The sequence below is a fragment of the Centruroides vittatus genome, unplaced genomic scaffold (assembly GCF_030686945.1).
Source record: "Centruroides vittatus isolate TY-2023 unplaced genomic scaffold, ASM3068694v2 scaffold_149, whole genome shotgun sequence".
NCBI classification, from domain to species: Eukaryota; Metazoa; Arthropoda; class Arachnida; order Scorpiones; family Buthidae; genus Centruroides; species Centruroides vittatus.
This window is the reverse complement of record NW_027122681.1, coordinates 2,454,999-2,475,369: the sequence shown is the minus strand read 5'-3', so window position 1 is coordinate 2,475,369 and position 20,371 is coordinate 2,454,999. Positions and strand designations below refer to the sequence as shown.

At 33.0% G+C, this 20,371-nt stretch overlaps 1 protein-coding gene across 1 annotated transcript in view; it reads right to left on the bottom strand.

The window, feature by feature from the left end:
- The window catches only part of LOC136987229 (uncharacterized), a 73,998-nt gene that overhangs the window by 42,442 nt on the left and 11,185 nt on the right, over positions 1–20,371 (bottom strand). The window contains 4 exon segments of the mRNA XM_067284921.1: positions 2,356–2,472; positions 8,202–8,303; positions 9,562–9,772; positions 14,940–14,992. Of these exon segments, the coding sequence (XP_067141022.1) occupies positions 2,356–2,472; positions 8,202–8,303; positions 9,562–9,772; positions 14,940–14,992 (483 nt within the window).

The window sequence follows — 20,371 nt, the reverse complement described above, 5'->3', positions numbered from 1 at the left end:
CTTGGGGAATCAAAACGAACCCCATAGAATTTTTTGTAATTAACATTGAATTGGGGGCACCACATATGAAGTTTTACTTTGGGTAACAAACTGTTTGGCACGGCTCTGTGGGGCCCCAAGACCCAGGGATTCTGGGCATGTGCCTCAAATTCCTAGTGGGTAATTCAGCACTGCTTATATATAACTATTACAGAATCAATTCTTATTTAAATCCTGAAGTAAACATAATATTCATTAAATTCTATTTTATGTAACTTATTTTAGATTATTCTCAAGAAAACATTTTGAATATTCTATAAAAAAATCAAAGATCATGGATCAGTATTCACGTTATAAAGCAATTGCTCAATAAAATAAATTATTGAATCTACAAATCAATTGATGTACACATAAGAAAGAATAGAACTATGTAATTTATGACCTTTATGCTAAATTAAGTTGAATTATAATGGATTATCCAAAAAATAAGCTATTTCGTAATTATTGATGATTGTTAAGAAGTATAAAAATTCATACAAATCTCAAGATTATGGCTACCAATCTGTTGTTATATTTTTAAAATTAATATGAACTTGTATTATCCTTAACCTGGATAGAAGAACGAGTGCAGAAATCCAGCATAGAGTTCACAGTGGATGAGTAGAGTGTCGTGCGATAAGAAAACAAGCTGCAAAATGAAAGGAAGATTATAAAACCTGTGGTAAGACCTGCCAAGACGTGGGCAATTACAAGAGCCCAGGAAAAGACAGAGACGAGAAGGCCAAGACAAACATGCCATGCGACAAAGGACAGAGTTGGGAATGACTACATAACAATCAAGATGGGTCCTATATATATTAATCCAGTTTGGACACGTGGAGAGAAGAAGTGATTACTATGATGAAAAGAGGATTGGGAAGTTGGAAGTGATAGGGAGGAGGAATCTGAGATGGACATGGAATGAAGGAGAGAGGAGTGAGAAGTGGAGAAGACAGATTAAAGATGGGAATGCTGACCCCATGTAAACATTGGAAAAATCAAAGATTGGCGTCTACTATACAACACGAATGTGCTTATTCGACTAGGGAATTGTATACAAGTTATTTTAATCAAATTTCCATTCTAAAATTGATTTCCAGGTGAAAAACATCAATAAATCTTCACAGATATGTGATTGATATAGATCATATGTATGAATAAACTTCAAACAGGAGATGATTCCCTTCAATTGAACTGACATAATAAAAGGAAATGTAAAATTATGTTAATCAAATGGTAATTTTCGTCGCAAAACTTTTCTTTTCCAAGAAAACAGCTTATTATTATCATTATTGGTCGTCAAACCGGATTCTATTTTCCACATTTCTGACTTAGTAGGTGGCAATTGACCGTTATTTTTCCCCCGCCTTCCACCTGTATACTTTTTATTTTCCCCCCTAACAAAACAAAAATGGCGACGGTCCGTTGCAAATATGTTTCCGTTCCATGTTCTCTCTTCTGTGTTATAATTAATTGAGACTTTGATTTCCGTTTCACTAATAAATACGACCTTGATCTATCCTGTTTTCCAGCCGTGGTTATTAGGGACAGTTTCTGTCTCGTTAAACAAGAGAAATGTTAACATTTTCTCGACCAATTACGTATTTCAAAAAAAAAAAATTAAATTTTAGGGTAATTTCCCTAATTTTTACGGATTAGAACATTTTTTAAATCGCATATTTAAAGTTTAAATAATAAATATAAATTTAATCCTAATCTAATATAATTATATTTTAATATTCTTATCGTTTATTATTTAAAGACTATATATTATACAGGAAGAATTATATATAAATACGTTTTATTAAAATGGTTAAATGATAAATAAGTTTATGAAATTTTATTATAAATTTAATATTTTATAAGTTTTGAGAAATTAATAATATATATATATATATATTTTTTTTTTTTTAATTTAAGGGATGTTTTTCTAGTTTCTAAAAAGGGAAATATCCCTAAATTCGAAATTCAAAAATCGTCTGCTCAGAATTTATTTAGTTCATTCGTCATTTAATTAAGGAATTTATTTATTACAATCAAAAAATATTTATGTATGTTTTATTAATTATCTAAATAATACGGTAAATAAATTTATGAAATTTTGTTGTAAATTTAATATTACACAAATTTTCAGAAATTTCCTCGCGCTTCTAAAAAAGCGAAAAAATCCCTAAATTCAAAATTCGTCTGCTTACGGACGAACAGCCAATAGAATTCGTTTTAACATAATAATTATTTTATCGAGAAGCACAAAAACTAATAATATTCATTAATTAAAAATATACTTTTAATATATTATTGCTTATAATTATTAATAATAATAATAAATTCACTTACCGTGGCATTCAAATCCATCACCTTCGTATCCGGGAAAGCAAGAACAATAAAAACTTCCCATTGTGTTTGTACAATGCCCAAAAACATCACAAGGTCTATATTTACATTCATTTTCATCTATAAGAAAATTATTTTTTTAAATATGAATTTTAATGTATTAATCATTTGTTAATTATATTCTACAAAAGTAAATTAAAGAAACGGCGCAGTGTTGTAAAATTAAATACAGTCGCACATCCAATAGCGGCCACCTGCCAACAACGGCCACCTCTAAATAGCGGCCATTTTTCGGGAAATTTTTCTTTAATGCATGCAAAATAACTTCCAAACAGCGGCCATTTTTGTATTTCTCCTTAGTGGTTTCGTAGATTTGACGTATATATAGGGCCCTGATACGGTTCTGTTAGGCCCTTTTCCCTATTAAATACCATAGGAATATAATTTTCTACCATTTAAGTAACAAAAGCCGGTTTTTTTTAATTAAAAAATGTCAAAATTCTCAAAATATGGCGAAATTTCTAAAGGTTATGTTAAGTAGACCCTATCAAAGGACCTACAAACACTTCGTTCGATTACATTTTGTATGTATTAACAATTTTTTTTATTATTATTTAAAAGTTTAATACACGTTTTAACGCCTTTTAACATACTAGGGCCTCGAAAAGGACCTTTTACGATCGCTGAAAAGCTCAGGTAATGATTTATAACTTTTAAAGGAATTTAGATTGGATTTATGGGATAAGACAGCGCAACATAAAGACGATAACCAGGGGAGGACTTTCTATGGGAAACTGGCCCCTATTTAGGTGCTAGGGCCTCCCGAGAAGATTTTCTACGGAAACTCTTTTCCCCTGCTCCGCCACCAGGCACTACAGGGTTCGAGAGACTATGCCTTAATCATGGGCCTTGGTCTCTTACCCGAAGGTAGTCACTGACTCTTTTACTTTTAGTTGGGGCGCCAACGGCTTCTCCTGAGCTGTCATCCGCCCTCTTAGCCCCAACTCACTAACATTGGCATAACTTTTATTTGTTTGTGCGGTTTTCACCGCATATTCTTGCTCTGTCAAGATTTGTTATGCGGCATGCTCCTTTGCCGCAATTGATAAAACGTACAGACTTATCGTAATTGATAATCCCAAGCATTAAATAGGGCACCTTTCCCTACAAGAAGAGGGTGCCCAGCCCAATGCGTCCATTGGGCTCATAGATCGAAAAGATCTGAGACTTTAACCATCAATTCCTTTAGTTTCAATAAGTTTCCTTCACTTGCTGCTAGCGTTCGAAGTACTTGTTCAGGCGGCTTGGACCAGTCGACTTGGTCAGCCCCTCGGCGGAAATCCTCTGTGAGAGGACAGTCAAGTACGTAGTGTCTCGCGTCGCCGCGAGGACACCCACAGGAGCAGCAACCATCTCCTTGTCCAAGAATGGACTTGAAGTGGGGAAACCTCCCGTGTCCGGTCAGTATCTGCGTAAGCAACCTACAACAACTCACTGGGGTAAGGCCAACGTCAGGCACGAAGGCGTGGGTCGACCTACCCACCGTACTCTGAGTCCAGCTCTCTTGCCAACTCCTCATCGACCACTGCAGTAGAGTACCTTTTATGTATGTTGCCGAGGGTTCTACCGTCCTCGTTACAAATGGGCCCCTGGCCCCCGCCTTGGCCAGTTGGTCGGCACGTTCGTTGCCCGGGATCCCGATGTGGCCTCGGACCCACCGCAGGGCAACGTGTCGTTCGTGCCTCGCCCTCAGTACCCTACCTCTGATCTCTCGTACCATCTCATCTCTATGATACCCGTCGCTTAATGCCTGAAGCGACGATTGGCTGTCAGAGTAAACCGTGACAGGCTCAGGACCCGGATGTAATAGGATCCACTGGGACGCCCCCGCCAGAGCCACCAGTTCTGCCTGAAACACGGAAGCCTCCTCGTTCAATCTGACTGATTGTGAGTACACATGTACCCCACCAGAATAGACACAAAACGCAGCACCTACTAAGCCACCGTCTTTAGAGCCGTCGGTGTATATCCCCTATTTAGGTGCTAGGGCCTCCCGAGAAGATTTTCTACGGAAAACTGACCCCTATTTTGGTGTTAACCACGTGAAGAAGCCCCGGAATAGAATCTAGCCCGTTGGTCAGGCACGAACTCACGACAATCTACGTTCCTTCGAACCTAAGTAATTTGTTTTAGTTATCACTACTGCTTACAGACAATAAACGAATAAACAAACAAACTATCGAAGTTTTCTTCGTTTTTAATAAGGCAATAAAAGAATAATAATAATAATAATAATACCTTTTTGCAAAATTATTATCACTACTTCGTACCGTAATTTCCTTTTATCTTACATAATATAATTTCATAAGTTTATAAATAGTATAAAATTTGATAATTAATCGAAAATTTCGTTTAAAATTACGTAAAAACCATTTAAAGTTTAACTAATTACCCGATCAGTTCGGGCGTTAATCTACTTTCTGATAGCTTAAAAAATATATTTTTATACGTATATATATAAGCCTTAAACGTGTTTAAAATTATTTAACATTTGGCTCACGATTTTATTCAAATTGTCTAGAATTTTCTCATTTATCAACAATGGATTGATACGAATGAGTCATAATATAAAATCATTTCTAAAGAGATACGAAACCAGTTAAACAAGCAATAAAGATTTGTCCTATTTAAACAGCCTGACCAACGAAGGTGGGTCAAGTTAGAAGCAGGAACATTTTGGCAAATGTTTAAATAGGTTAAACACCCACTCTATGAACTCGAACCTCTTTAAAAAAATCTTTCTTAAAAAGATTGCCTTGAGATCATAGGCGTTTTGGAATTTTCTTTTAACTGGTTCTTCTTATTGAGAACATTTATAGAAAGTTTATTCCTATATTTTTATCCTTTATTTAATTTAAAATATATCCGTCGTAGGGGATCCGGTAGTTATAACTAGTCAACTATCGTTTTTTTTTTACCCGGTTTTCCGGTAAAATCTGTTTTCTACCTGTATAAATAGGACGCTATTCTATTATGTTGCATGTTAAACAAGCATTACTTGGTAAATTGTTAACGAATCCTTTTTATAAATAGGCATTAAGAGCGAAAAAAATTCATTCCTGAACTTTAAACTTAAGTCCGGTTTTATGCATTTTCAGAAGAGGGCATAACTTCAAGGTCGGACAATCAACCCTCAACAACAGTCCGAGAGAATATAATTATCGATCCAATGAATTTACGACGCGCGTATACGCACTTGTAATCCTATTTTAAAACCGTAATAATTCATGTATACAAATTTTAAACTACTCTTTCGTGTTGCTAAGATATTAATTTATATATATTTTTTATTTCAACGTATTGGCCTGGGGTGTTTGGTGCTCGTGGGTCCTCGGTGTCTGGGTCTCCCACTGCGATTTCCTCTGTAATATATGTTCCTGCCTGCAGTTACTAACTTAACATTACTGCCATCACGAGATGACTCGTAGTTACGTTTCTGCTAGGACGCCACCTACGAGTTATATCGTAGTTTGTTTCCTTGCCATATTTGTGCAGCTACGATGTAATTCGTAGTATATCAGTGTAAATATGAATAGATAGCTTCAGGGGCAAGAACAAAAAATCAAGTTTGGCTTACATGAACAGAACATTTATTAATTAATGAACAGAAAATATAATCATAAAAAGTTTATTCAAAATCGAAAGCAAAACAATATTTTTATTGTTTGTGATAATTTATAAAACAAAAATATAAATTTAAACGAACAGAAAATATTATAAAATGTTTATTCAAAATCAAAAGCAAAACGATATTTTTATTGTTTGTGATAATTTTTAAAACAATCTTCTACGCAAAGGGCTGGCTTCTCAAGACAGATTGGACAGAAATAACGCGTTTCTCGGCGTTTTTTAGCTTTGGTACAAATTCGACATGGATGTTGTTTTTTCTGAGTAGATGGGATACTCTGTAAATAGTGAAGCTTCTGCAATTTAATTTTTTTTGAAACTGGTTGAATCTCTTCTCCAATCAACGCTTTGACGAATGCTTCTCTAAACTTTTAGTTTAGAGAAGCATTCGTCATAATGAGAAGCATAAGTTTTATTTTAGAGAAAAAGAGAAGCATAAGTTAGCTTATAGAGAAGCATAAGTTTTATTTTAGAAGAAGTTGCTTTTTGAAAGAGTTTGTGTGCATTATGTATATATATTTCTATAATATGTAATGCAACCTTTTTGAGCCATCTAATAGTCTTTCTTAGAGCTGTGTAGTACGATAGCATTTGATCTGATCGTCAATGCCAGACGTTCCATGATTATAATCTCGAATTATATTCGGTTTCGTCGAACATTTTCCATTGCGATTGAACACCTCTACCATTTCAACAACGTGCATGTTTGAAATGGTAAGGACTTCTCGTTTGTCTTTCCATTTACATACAGTAACAGGACCATTTCGCTGCCAAATAAACTCCCCCATCCTCACCAAAAATTTTGTCAGATTCTGAATCACTTAGATTAGTGTAGTAATCAAGTTGTTTTTTAGTCAGTGGTCTTTTCTTATCCATTTTGGGATATTTATAATTTGATTATAAAAATAAATAAAAAATAACACTCTCAAAAAAGACGTAAATGTGATGTGCTCGCCTCTATATCCGATTTATTACTAATGAATTTAGACGCACATCTCCGATTGGCTGTAGCGAAGTGACAGGACGAATCGTGTCTGTGCACGAATTAACTCGTAGTTTGGCTTTAGCGAAGAGCTTTCTGTTACATAAGCCAACTACGAGATAATTCGTAATACCTTTATTTTAAGAAAAACACATTTTATATGCTATTTGATTATTACTATATACTCTGATTAGAGTTTTTAATAATATAATATAATTAAATTAAGTTGGCGTTTTACAACAGAATCCTAAAAAGTCACGTGGCAGTCAACGTGTTAACATTTTATTACTATCACGTCCGTTCTACTAGCTAATTACTGAATTTCCTCTCGTGATTACTAATAATTATAGCTTATTTATTTTATAAATTAAAATTAAGTACATCGATTTAAAAACGGTAGGTTTTAAATTCAAATTTAAATATTAAAATGTTTAGATATTCCTTTAAGTCGTGGAAAGGTTGGTAAATTGTCTTGTTATCTATGTAAAATATAGGTCTTCGAATAGTTTTAACGCCTTTATAATCATTAAAATAATTTACATTCGTGACCTTACTTAAAACAGTTTAATTTTATAGCCTACATACTTTAATATTTTTGATAATTATCTTAAAAACAATTATAAAATAGGTCCGTTTATAACAATTAAAATTATTCCTTGTGTAGTTTATTCATTTAGTTTATATGTGTATCTTTATCTGAAAATTTGTACTAATAAAGTACGTATTATAGGGTTTATATTCATTTTTATGACAGCTCTAGAATCTAAGTTTTAAAACATTTTTTTATCAGATATTTTTAACCAATCGTGACCAGTAATAGTAGAGTGAATGGCCAAAGTATCAAAACAAGTGCCAATGAACACTATAATAACACCCAGAAGGTAATGTTTAGCTTTCTTTGAAGAAGGATGTGATGTACTAGCCAATATTCCGGTAGTTTTTCATAAGTTCGCAAGGTCAAGGGATAGGAGACAACAGAGGAGTATACACAACACACACGCAAAAAAAATTCCTGGCAAGGGCATAGAAGCAATTCCCTCAGGTATACTGAGCGAAACACGTCGGCCTTGGATGCCTGCTGTAAGTTCAAGGTTGCCAAGAATGGAATCGCATCGAAGTACAGATGAGCAATAGTGTGTGAACGGGCGCTGTTTTTAAATTATTGTCGTACGTCACTTACCTGGCATTTCGCATCCTTTTCCACCAAAGCCATCGTTGCAGTAACATAAATTTTCTAAACATACACCATTGATGCACCTTGGCATCTTCGGATGGCAGAAATCTGAAATACAGCATTGAATATATTGTATCGAAAATTTAGTAAATTATCATTAATATACACATTAATATCCTCGTAAAACATCAAATTTAGCAACTGAAAAGGTAATACAATTCGATCTACTTCACGTACAGTATCTTCGGAATTATACGCCTAAACTTATAATTTACGCCATTACTTTTGATATTTTCTGACATAAAATTCATGATTCGTTTTCCTATCAGGTAGGAAAAAAAAAGAATAAATAATTTGCAAATCTGCAGAACCGGTTTAGATGATAAACTCTATAATATCTTGCCAAAATTTACATTATTTCAAGTTTCTGACATACAGCCTTGACTTCTGGGCTTTTTCAGATAAAAAACAGTAATACCAGATGAATAGTCAAAACATATGAATCTAAGCAAATAACATAAATCATAAACATGTGTTTACAGATTTGTGATTTACCACGTAAATATACTGTAAATCCATGTTATATTTACTGATGACATTATAAATTCTTAAAATAAAAACATATAAATAACTCTAAACATAAAGAAATCATTGCATGGTTAATTGTGCCTACCTTTCGCTTATTAACAACATACGAATAGCGAAGATTCCTATGAATTAAAATTTTACAAAGGATTTTTCTTTATAATGTATTGAAATTCTAAGAAAGAATGGCAATTGATGTAATAATTCTTGCTAAAAGCTTCAAGGAATGTATTGGTTCTTTGCTGGAAGCTTCAAGAAATTATTGATTCTTAGCTAGAAGCTTCAGAGAATAAGTTTAACTTAAAATATTTCAAAGGAATAAGTGTAATTTAAAAGATTTTAACCTTTAAAAGACTAAAAAAAACCCGATACAGATAGGCTACAGTAGATTGTTTTGAAATTTGAATCGAAGATAAGCCATTTAAAGGAGATTGACGTATAAACCGGCATTATTTCAGTTTTATCTTGATCAAAGGGACAAGTTTCAAGGATGAGAATACAGTCCACACTCTTATTCATTCCAAACTCTACTTTTTTTATAGAGTTTTTAGAATCATCAATGCGTTCTTATAGTTTTTTGATAACCGGCAATTCTGAGAAAATACAAAAAGAACGATAAAATCTCCCAGAAGAGCCCCACTGATGACCCAATTTTGTAAATAAATCTGACTACATCATCTCATTTTAACTTACTTTACGGTATAAAAAAAAATAGTCAGTAGCACCCCGCCCATTATACCCCAATTTAAAGATGAATGCTTTCATTTGACAAAATACTTACTCTTGTCTGTACATTTTAGTTCGCTCGCAACTTCGTCCGAACCGTGAAAACAATGAGGTACATTATCACATAATTTCGATAACTCGAATAATTGTAGAACATCGGTGGATTCGTTTACTTGACATCCGAAATATCCATCTTCTAAATTAAGTATAAATATTTCCCTCCTGAGATACGGGCTTGGAAAACTTGGACTGTATTGAGAGGATACCTGAAATGAGAGCAATATACATATTAGGGCCTTCATGTAAAATCTATATTGAAGCCTCTCGAGGCTTAAACCAAGCCTATTTCTCTTCGGATTCTTAAATGCCGAACTGATTTTCTTGGAAGTACAAAACTGTAAAATAGTTTAAAGTTTCTGGCTAAGCACTTAAGTAGGATTTTATGTTAGCGTAGTGGCACAGGTGCTTAATTAGTCTAGCGAAGGACCGGCCATTCGGAAATAATGACCAAACGTCCGGTAAAACGATGATAAAAAACGGTTTTTGGAATTAGCGAAACGGTTCGCATTCAGTGGAGAAAGTGTGGGCGGCCGTTTAATAACCTTGAGGTGTATATTCAAGGACGACTAGAACGGGAATGAAGAAGAGAAACATTTCCAAAGATTGTTATTTTTCATCTTTTCTTAAATTTTTTTTTTTATTTCTTTGTTCCCTTTTACCAAATGGAAATTTTGTTAAGTCTATAATTCTTACTCGCTGTTGTTCATTTGTGAAAAGATTAATTTGTTTTTATTCATCGTAAAAATTAAAATTATATCTATTTTTTGAAGTGCTGCCGACTAATTATAGGTGAAAATTAATTTCCAGCGGTGGTAAAACTTCTTTAAAATAATCTGGCAACACTATACGATTATATAATTTAAAATTTGAATTTCAAATTTTAAAATTATTCTAATAAACATATTAAAGCTTTCAATTAAATGTTTTATAAACGTAAGTATTAATTAATTAAAAAGTATGGTAAATTTTAATTTTTTGTAGGTTTAATAATTTATTATTTTCTCTAATCACACGCGAGAACTGTTTACAGTGCGGAATTAATCTTTAAAACAATCTGGCAACCTCAATATAAGAAGTGTTTTGACTTCCTTGATTTTTTTTTTTTTAAACATTTAGCAATAAATTATTATTACTTAATTTAATATTTCTTTTAATGATATATAAATTAATACATAGTTTTCATAAATAAAATTTAAAGTTTAAAATAAATCACCGATCAAAAACCCTTTTGTCGATTGGTTAAATTCCGTCGAATTTTTGTCTGTTTCAAAATTCATCGGCTGTAATGCCCCGTGGCATTTAAGATATCGAATGAAAGGAAAAGTCAGTAAATCCTTACAAGAAGTGAGGAGCCGGCATAGAAAAGATTTCCGCATTTTTCTGTAATGATTGGAATAACAAGATGCATCACGAAATAAGTCAATGACACGTCTTTAGTTTTAAACAACAGACGGGATAATTAGTTTAATTTCTCCGATGTACTAAATAATTCATTTAAAAATTAAATCTTAAACATTCCGTATCACAAATAAGTTATCGTCGATATCTTTGAACCATGCCGTGCTTCGGAGCGAAAAATAATTCAAAACTCCTTGAAGAGTAGTAAAATTAAGTAAAGAGAAAGCTGTGTTTAATATTTATTTTTATAGCTACAAAGCTATTTTATTAATCAGCAATTAAGTTACTTGTATTTGCTAAATGTCAAGTTTAATGTCCTATTGCATTGACATGTATAACAATTATAAACTATGGACATAAATCTCCATATGTTTATCGTTTTAAGGTAACGACGTCATTAAGATAATTTTAATAGAGGCTTTAAAATTTATGTATTCATACTTCGGGCGATAAATATAAGCTTACTTGTTACTTCAGCTAGTGCCCTCCCTCCGTGGTCTGAATTCTTTGTAAGGGTATTGTTTAATGTCGATATTTTCAAAAAAAAAATTAGATCTGAGGAAGAATATGAAGAATATCCTTTTAACTGGAGCAGAACATATTAAAAATTGGGTTTGAATTCCTATAAAGCGGCCATTAACTTAGTTAAAAGAAATTTTCGAAATATTTTACATGATTTTTCAAAAATAAACTGGAGTATTGCTTACAAATTCCATCTAAAAATGATTTATTTTCGAGTTATTATCATACAGTCGGGCCTGTAAGAACGAACACCTGTCAACAGCGGCCACCTCTAAACAGCAGCCATTTTTTCTAGAACGTTGAATGCATGCGTAACAACAACCTCCGAACAACGTCCACCTTTTACTTTCCCGTCAGTGGCCGTTGTTCGGAGGTTTGACTTTATATTTATACACACGTTATCATTTAAGAAAGGAAAAGTGATTTTCCGGTTTGGCCTACCAGGAAAATACTTTTATTTAAAGTAAATTTAAGTGAATGGCTTTGACATTTAATGTCAAAGTCACATAGGTAATTGAAATAAAGGTTAGATGGAATCGAGTTTTCCGATATGTTTTGTAATGAAGAGAAGCAGAGTGAATGGTGTTCATGCATAACCAAGGTCATATCGCATGCAGGAAGAACTCGATAAGAATATATTGTGATATAAATTGAATATGTGTTGATTCCTGCGAGTTTTTTTCTGCTTATTTCGGCATTTTTTACATCCCAATTTGCCACAAGATCAATTAAATAACATGGAATTTTTTAATTTTTAAAGTAATTAAATGCGGTAATCCACTCATAAAAAAGTTAATTAAAACAGTTAAAATCCGTTGTTTTTATGGTTACAGTCGAACCTCGATATAGCGCCAACACTTGTTCGCCTCCGTAAATTGGCACTAAATCGAATATGGCGCTAAACCGAAAGACAATGGGCGTTGGGGGGTGATTCGGTGATAACAATGCCTTTTGCGAGGGAAAATCGTACGTTTAGTAATTCACAGGGACTGAATGCACTCTTTATTTAATATTAAAGAGGAAGATGTGTTCGTATTTACTGGCACTTTATGAGGGTGGCACTGTATAGGAAGGCACTATATCGAGGTTTGACTGTACTGTACTTAAAACTTGTACAGTACCTATTCGTATATACAACTATAATCAGGACTGAACAGGACCTAAGCTAAACAAGTTGCAGCTTAGGGCCTGACGTTTTTTTTTTATGTATTATTAAGTTATTTGTTGGAAAGGAGGGCCTGTTATATATTTTATAGCTTAGTTTCTCACGTTTTTACATGTTCTATTATTTGGTGGAGGGTAAGGGCCTGTTACATTTTATAGCTTAGGGCCACTACAAGTCCAAGTCCAGCCCTGAGCCTGAGATTATTGAAATGCTTTTCCCATTTAAAACGTATGTCGTGACTTATAGCCATTAGGTTAATTCGATTTAACATTAAAATAATGATTTTTAGTTCATCGTGGTTAAGTTTAAATTATAATAATTTAAAAAATTTCCATTCAATAGGCTTTAATACCCATCAATAACGTTGCGTAAGTATACTTTAGAAATCGATTTAGTTACTTAAAATTCATAAATAAATGCTAAATTATGGCTTCGTCGAACATATTTTTGGTTCAAAAATTAATTAAGTTTATTAAATAACTTAAGAGCTATTAAATAATTATATAAAACATTAATTTGTTTCGCTTCAAATATAAGATTTCGTGATAAATTTACATTCCTAGACTTTAAAGCCTCGTCGATTAAATTATTTAAGGTTGTTTATAGTTAAAAACGTAATGTTTTATTAAAAATTGTTAATGAAATTTTGAAATTTCGTGAAATTTATCGTATATTTTTTAGTTAAAAGCAATGAAAAGTGCATTCATTATATACCAGAGCTTGTATGAGGCCTGTGTTTGAGCAGCTCAAACACAGAAATGTTTCTTGATTAATAAAAAGAAATCTTAAATATTTTATGCTTTATTAGTAAAATAACATTAGTTTTTAGGGGTAGGAACCACAAAAAATCCTCAATTCCACCTCTCTCGAAGGCCCTGATTACACAAAGGAGTGTTATATTGAGATTTTACACATTAATTTAATTGGCGTGAATTTAAGTAGTGTAACCAATCAGCGTTCGAAACCAGAACCTCAGCAACAGATTAAAGCAATGTAATTGGTTGTTGTACGGACGGAGATATCTAATCTGAAACCGAACAACCAATCGCAGCCAGAGTATCTTCTAGTTATAAATTAAAGTAAATAAACGCTTAAAAACATTAAATTTATAAAGAAAAAAAGGGGATGAAGGGTGAACGAAACGTGTTTGCGTAACTGTCATCAAGGTAAAAATCGTGTTTTGCCACCAACATCGATTTAATGGCATCGGGCATTTCACGTAACGCCTTCTTCTCACCACATCCGAGTCGGTTTTCTTTGTAAAGTTCTGAATAATTTACTTCACGGAAAGCGGATGGAAATGTCAACAAACCGATCGAGAATTTAAATAAAAAAAATTCATCGTCATTTATATATAAAACAATAGAGAGACAGAGCGAATTAACAACCGTCGCTGTTCTTTCTCGGGTCTCCAGTCGCTAATTAAGAGACTTAAAGGCTACAAAAGGCCCCTATTCATGGGTAGAATGGCATATGACAGAGCGACTCCACCTTTTGTGATGTCAGAAATGTTTCATGGTCGGCCTACTTTGGTTCCTGCCAAGTAGGTCAGTTTGGGTTGGAGGAAAGTAACGTCACTTTCACCTACACTCTATGTGACTAGCGTCAAAACACGATAATCACGTTTCGTATCGTGACGATCGATAAGGAAAATGTTACGTAATTAAACGTTAATTGAGTACAATTGCATTAATATATCGTAATAATTAATCTAAACACTCTAAAGTCCCTTTATTCTAATCACATTAATCTCTTTACGTTTATTGGTTAATTGGTTAAAAATTTGAATCGATCGACCAATCGGATGTCGGCAACCATTCAATTTCCGAAATGGCGACAGGGTTTCGAACTGATAACGATTCATTAATCTTCGCGTCGAGTTATTCATAGACCAAATTAAAAAATAAAAAAAAAGAAGAAGAAGAAATTTATCTGATACAGTCGCATAGATAAAAGTGTGAATGACACCGAATGTATTATCTCCATTAACGAATATAAAAGTATAAAGAAGAATGATGAACGGTCTAGCACGTGATTGTAACGAGACGTTCTATTGGTTAATGTCCGAAATGCCCTGTGTGGGCAATAACGTTAGAAGATGGCGGATTTTTTTGCTGGTTTTTTGGCTCTTTTTTTTTGCCTTTGACTTAATTCTTTCGACTTCTCAGAAGTAATAAAGATGAAAAATACGGCTTGTGTCCGGTTTAAGGTTTAAAGAAATCGCTATAAAAATAATCTAGGTTGAACTAGTAGTGCATAAATACATTTAAAAAAAATAAATAACTTACCAGGACTATAGAAAATATCCAAACTGCTACACCTAGCACCCATTCAGTCAGCGCTGTAAAAATATATATATATAGTTATAACCATCATTTTTCACGCTTAGAAACGTTAATATTATCGTTAAATTTATATTTACTGTGTTATTTATTTCCTATTTTTATGGTAAATATGCTTAAATCTATGATAATACTCTTCGTTCTTACGCTCCAGAATAGGATTTTTTTTAATAGGTCCTGTGCCTTTTTTAAGAGAAATTCCCAAAATTTCGAGATAATTTTATTATAGAGACGTGCCGAGAAGACTTTTTAAGTAACCTGCTATAAAAGGCATGCCAAATTGTACTTTTTTACTAGGCTGTAGACATGCAAGGTACAGCTTGGCATACCTTTTATAGTAAGCTGCCAAGTGTACAACTTGGTATGTCTTTTTTACTAAGCTGCCAAGTGTACAGCTTGGTATGTCTTTTTTACTGAGCTATACACATGCCAAGGTACAGCTTGGCATGTTCTTTCATAGTAGACAGAAGACATGTCAAGATGTACAGTACTGTACAGTACTTTGGCATGTCTTCTACAGTACTTAAAAATTATATTAACTGTTTTAAGTATCCAAAATTACAAATTTTATCGTGTTTAAATGTATTACCTTATAACTAGAGGCAAATTTAGACTTCTCTCCTAGTTATACAGGTATTAAATTGACCTTTATTTATTTATCATATGTAAAGGGGCCTTTTTCGCTTCACTAAATATAAAAATTTAAGTAGGATATATAGTAGAACCTCCAATAACGGCCAGTTTTCCCTGTCAGTGTCCGTTGTTCAGAGGTTTGCTTGTATGTATAAAATAATTCAATATTTAACAAATTATATATATTTTTAACGTACGGGAAATCAAATTTAACATTTTTTAATGTTTAAAATATATTATAATATCCTTACAAAACCTTTTTTTTTTTAAAGAGTTAAACTGATAAGTAACCTGTATATGCTGTTATTTATAGCCTTAAACAAAGGAACGATATTGATCTGATTATAAAGATATTTTCCTGCTATTTTAATGCTAATAAAACATTTATTTCTTTATTAATTCTTCTATTCAAACGAAAAATTTCTAAAAACATTTAGAACAAACAAACCAGACCTTCTAGCGGGCGCCATGTTGTACCTTGACGCGTCAAGCATTTAGTAATTTCGAACTTATATTTTTAAAACTATTGTTTAAAAATGTAGAATTATTTTTAATTTTATACACAAAATATCATGTTTATTAACTATATATTTAGTTAATTAACGATTAAAATCAATAATTAATTTGCTACATTCATAAATTTTCACGTAATCTAGGGTTATATACGTCTCGATTAGATATCGCCTACTCTATTTATTCGATTTAATATTGTTAAAATTTATGTATTTCTGTACAAATTTTATATTTCTAAAGAAAATTTAGACGATTTTCTTTCTAAAAATACCGAAAAATGTAAATTAATTACATTATTTTGAGAGAGGGAATACGTTAAACTTTACTTAGGCGTCGTGTTTGTTCCGATGCGCCCACACTGTTTGATGTCAATATTTAATAGTTTAAACGTTTTATTTAATTGAATAATATAAATTTAAGGAATTTAATTAAATATATAGCCTATATTTATATAATTTAACTTAAAACGTCAGTAGATTTTTTTTAAATAAGCGCGAAAGGACTTGCTTTACTCGATGCCAAAAAACTAAAATTACGTAAGAATAAAAAAGGAAAATAAAATAATTTTAAATTTAGGAACGTATAAAAAGAATATTTGAATAGTTTTGTGTAGAAAAATACGGAAAAAATGATAAATATTCTCTGAAAACAATGAAATCCTTCGGTGAATTCGGACGTTTTTCTTGATGGCTTCCGAGGAGGATTTTTCTTAAGAGATAATGGTAAACATCAGAATAAACACGATTTACTTACTTAAACACGATAAGAACTTGGATTTTTTAAATAAATAATTAATCTAGACATAATTGCGACCCTAAACATTTCTTTTATTCATTTTTCTGACATGATAACTAGCGCTTAAAATCTTCAAATTAATTAATCTTTGGCGTGAGACCGCGTGAGAGATGCAAGATGAAGAAGAGGAAAAAAAAAGCCATCTGCGGTTCCTTTCAGGATCAAAAGGACCCCGAAAATTTACAAACGTAAAGAATCCTTATCGATAATAATAATTAGACTAAGTAGAAAATGAGGGGGAAAAAACGCCATTTTTTCGTGTTAAAAACAATTTTCTTGCAGAACAATGAGGCATTTTGTAACTGAATATGCATAAAGGGGGATGGAAGTTATGCACGAAATATTAGTATTGCCTAAAGGCTGTTTTAAGTGTATGAACTGGACTGATTAATAGCCAAGAAAATTAAGCAATATCGAAATTGCAGGGAGGGCATTAACCAAAATCTTTATCTAAATTTCATTGATTCGATCCGTCGAAGGTACGAATTCGTATCTACAGGATGTGAAACCATTTCGAGAGGAGAGAGAGGGGGGAGAAAAACGCTATTAGAATAAACCATTCTGTCGTGAGCACATTTATCTTCGAAGAAATTGTCTTAGGGGTGATTAACTTCGATAAGTCAAGTGACTAACCGTGAAAAAAAGCGATTTATTTATATAAAAAAAGAAGGTGTAACGTCGAGTTACTTCTTTACATCGGTGTTTTTACTTCGATAAATTGTAAATAATTCGCACATCACGATAGAACCTTAATACAGTCGAACCTGCGAACGACGGCCACTGACTGGAGCATAAAAAATGGCCGTTGTTCGGAGGTGGAAAGTTACTTAGACGTTATTTTGTACGCATTTTTGTTTAAAGATAAAAGACGTTCTCGAGGAAATGGTCTGTGGTCGTCGTTGGGAGGTTGGCCGCTATTGCAGGTTTGACTGCTTTTCTATTTTAATATTTAATTAATTTTATGATTTAGCTGGATAATTTCTTTAATTTATCAAGCAATATATTTAGAATTATATACAGAGTAAGATTTACATTGAAGCTAAATAAGACCTCTCGTTACGAAGGTATAATTTAGGGCCTCAGTCGATAGATAGTATGAACTATACAAATGAAACTTAAATTTGTATAATATCACTAGTTTATTGAAGTCAAACCTCTGAATAACGACCAGAAACATAAAAATGGCCGTTGTTACGAGGTTATTCTGTGTACAGTTTCTTCCAAAAAGAAATGGCCACTGTTTAGAAGGTGGCCGTTGTTGGGAGGTGGTTTATATTAATTTTTTTTCTCAGAAAGGAAAGTCCACTGTTTGTTTAGAAGGGCGAACTTCACCTTCCAACAACGGCCAATTTGGCCGTTGTTGGAAGGTGAAGTTCGACTTATCTTCTTAAAATATTTCAAAATAATCGTTAATTCTTTTAAGATTAAGTCAATAAACGCACATTTTACTAAAGTAGAATTAAAATATTATAAATGATGTTTAAATTACTTAAATTATTATTTATAATTTTGTTCTTTTTATCTTTTAAGTGCTTTAAAATTTACAATGAAATGCAACATTTCCACACAAACAATGCCTAATTATCTTGATAACGTCGGAAAGCATTTTTCTGCAATTTAAATGTTTTAACTAGAAATTTCCCAACACCTGCTTATAGAAAATTTATTCTTTTAGTCTCTTTCACGGTAATTCCTTTTACATATTTTAAGATTAAAATCGACTTGCTCGTGATTTTATAATTTATTTATACGCGAGAATTTCTCAACTTAAACACGAATTCGTAGCTAAATTTAATTAAATTAGTTTCGAATGCAGGTTTTAGTTGGCAATAGGCAATAGCAATAAGCAATAATACTAGTCAATAGGCAATGACACAACTGGCAATAGGTTTAGCCCGTAATTGGTCTAATTTAATTTTAGTTTAAGTTTTTATATAGTTTTATTAATAAAATAAGCTACAGATACTCAATTAAGATTACATGCGGTACAGATAGACTAGTTGTTAATCTACAGGGTGGATCAAAACCGAGATTTATTACACGTAAAATGAGGATTTTTGGTCCATCCCTTAATTTAACATAAAAATCGAGTGATTTCTACACTTTTAATTGGTTATAGATTAGTTTTATTAGTAAAATATCCACATAAAGCTACACCTGGCATCAGTTTTAAGGTAATACAGAGAAGCCCCCCGCGTGTGACAGTATAAGACATACGTGTTAATTAAAATGGACTTAAAGGTAGGAAAAAAAAAAGCCATTCCTGCCCCGCTAAACCCCCCATTTATCAAAACATAATCCCTGCAACACGTTGTAAGCAAACCTTATTAGACACACTCCCACATAAACCAGTTCTAAGAAGGAATCCAATAAATCCTATACCGTATATACATATATATATTTAAACAGGAGGAACTAGTATTGTTTTAATGCCTCCAATTTGTTCTTCATCAATGATCATAGTTTTTAAATGGAGAGGGGAGAGAACTTGGCATTAATTAACTAGGAACTGACTCGAAGAGCGACTGATGTGTGACTACTGGCATCACGTGGGCACGTATGAAAAATGTAACCTTTCCTGGATTATCCCGATAATTAAATAACTAAGGAAAGTGACTTTATATATGTGTGTGTATGTATTTATATACGTGATTTGGTCGTCTACTCCGGTTAAATGGACCTTGACCTCTTTAACTGAATTTCGTCATCCCGGTCTTTCTAGTTTTCGTCGGGGGACGAGGGGGGAGCGAGCAGAGTTTAAAGTTTTATAGATCGAATAGCAGATAGGGCCTGATATTTTGGGTGATAGTGAAGCTAACTCGTCTGTCGGAAGTTGCCTTTTTTTTTTCGTAATTTATTCAAGCACCGGTTATCGTTTATCCTTCACAATACCAATCATTATTGTAATTCAACATGCAACCATCGTAATGCAGATCGTCATTTCTACTCATTACGCCAGCCGGACACATTCACCTCGTCAGATGGTTATCGTTTCTGTTTGTGTTAGGTGGAAGCGAAAAACATATAAAACCTCGGTATATCGTTTCTCCGATATGCAAACAGACTCGTAAATTAAAAAGCGAAAGCCTTTACGGGAGGGCAAACCCGCTTATAACGCCTGCGTTATGTAAGTTCACTGCCATTCCGGTGCCGAAGTGTCGCTCGGTCTTTAGGCGAATTGAGAAGGTTCTATGCCACGTTACGCGTTAAATTGATTCGTTTCGGGTGCGTAACGTTACTTTCTAAAGGACGGCGTAGATGGAAATTCAAGAAAATGCCTTTTAATTTCGTTACTTTAATGACTCAGCGATGTTGCATAACTAAAAGAATTTTCGGTGCTTCGACACGAAGATTCACGCTTTAAAGAAGAGTTATATTTTTAGTTGGGTAACAGATGGAAAGGTGCTGGAATGTTTTGGTTAAATCACGCATTTAAA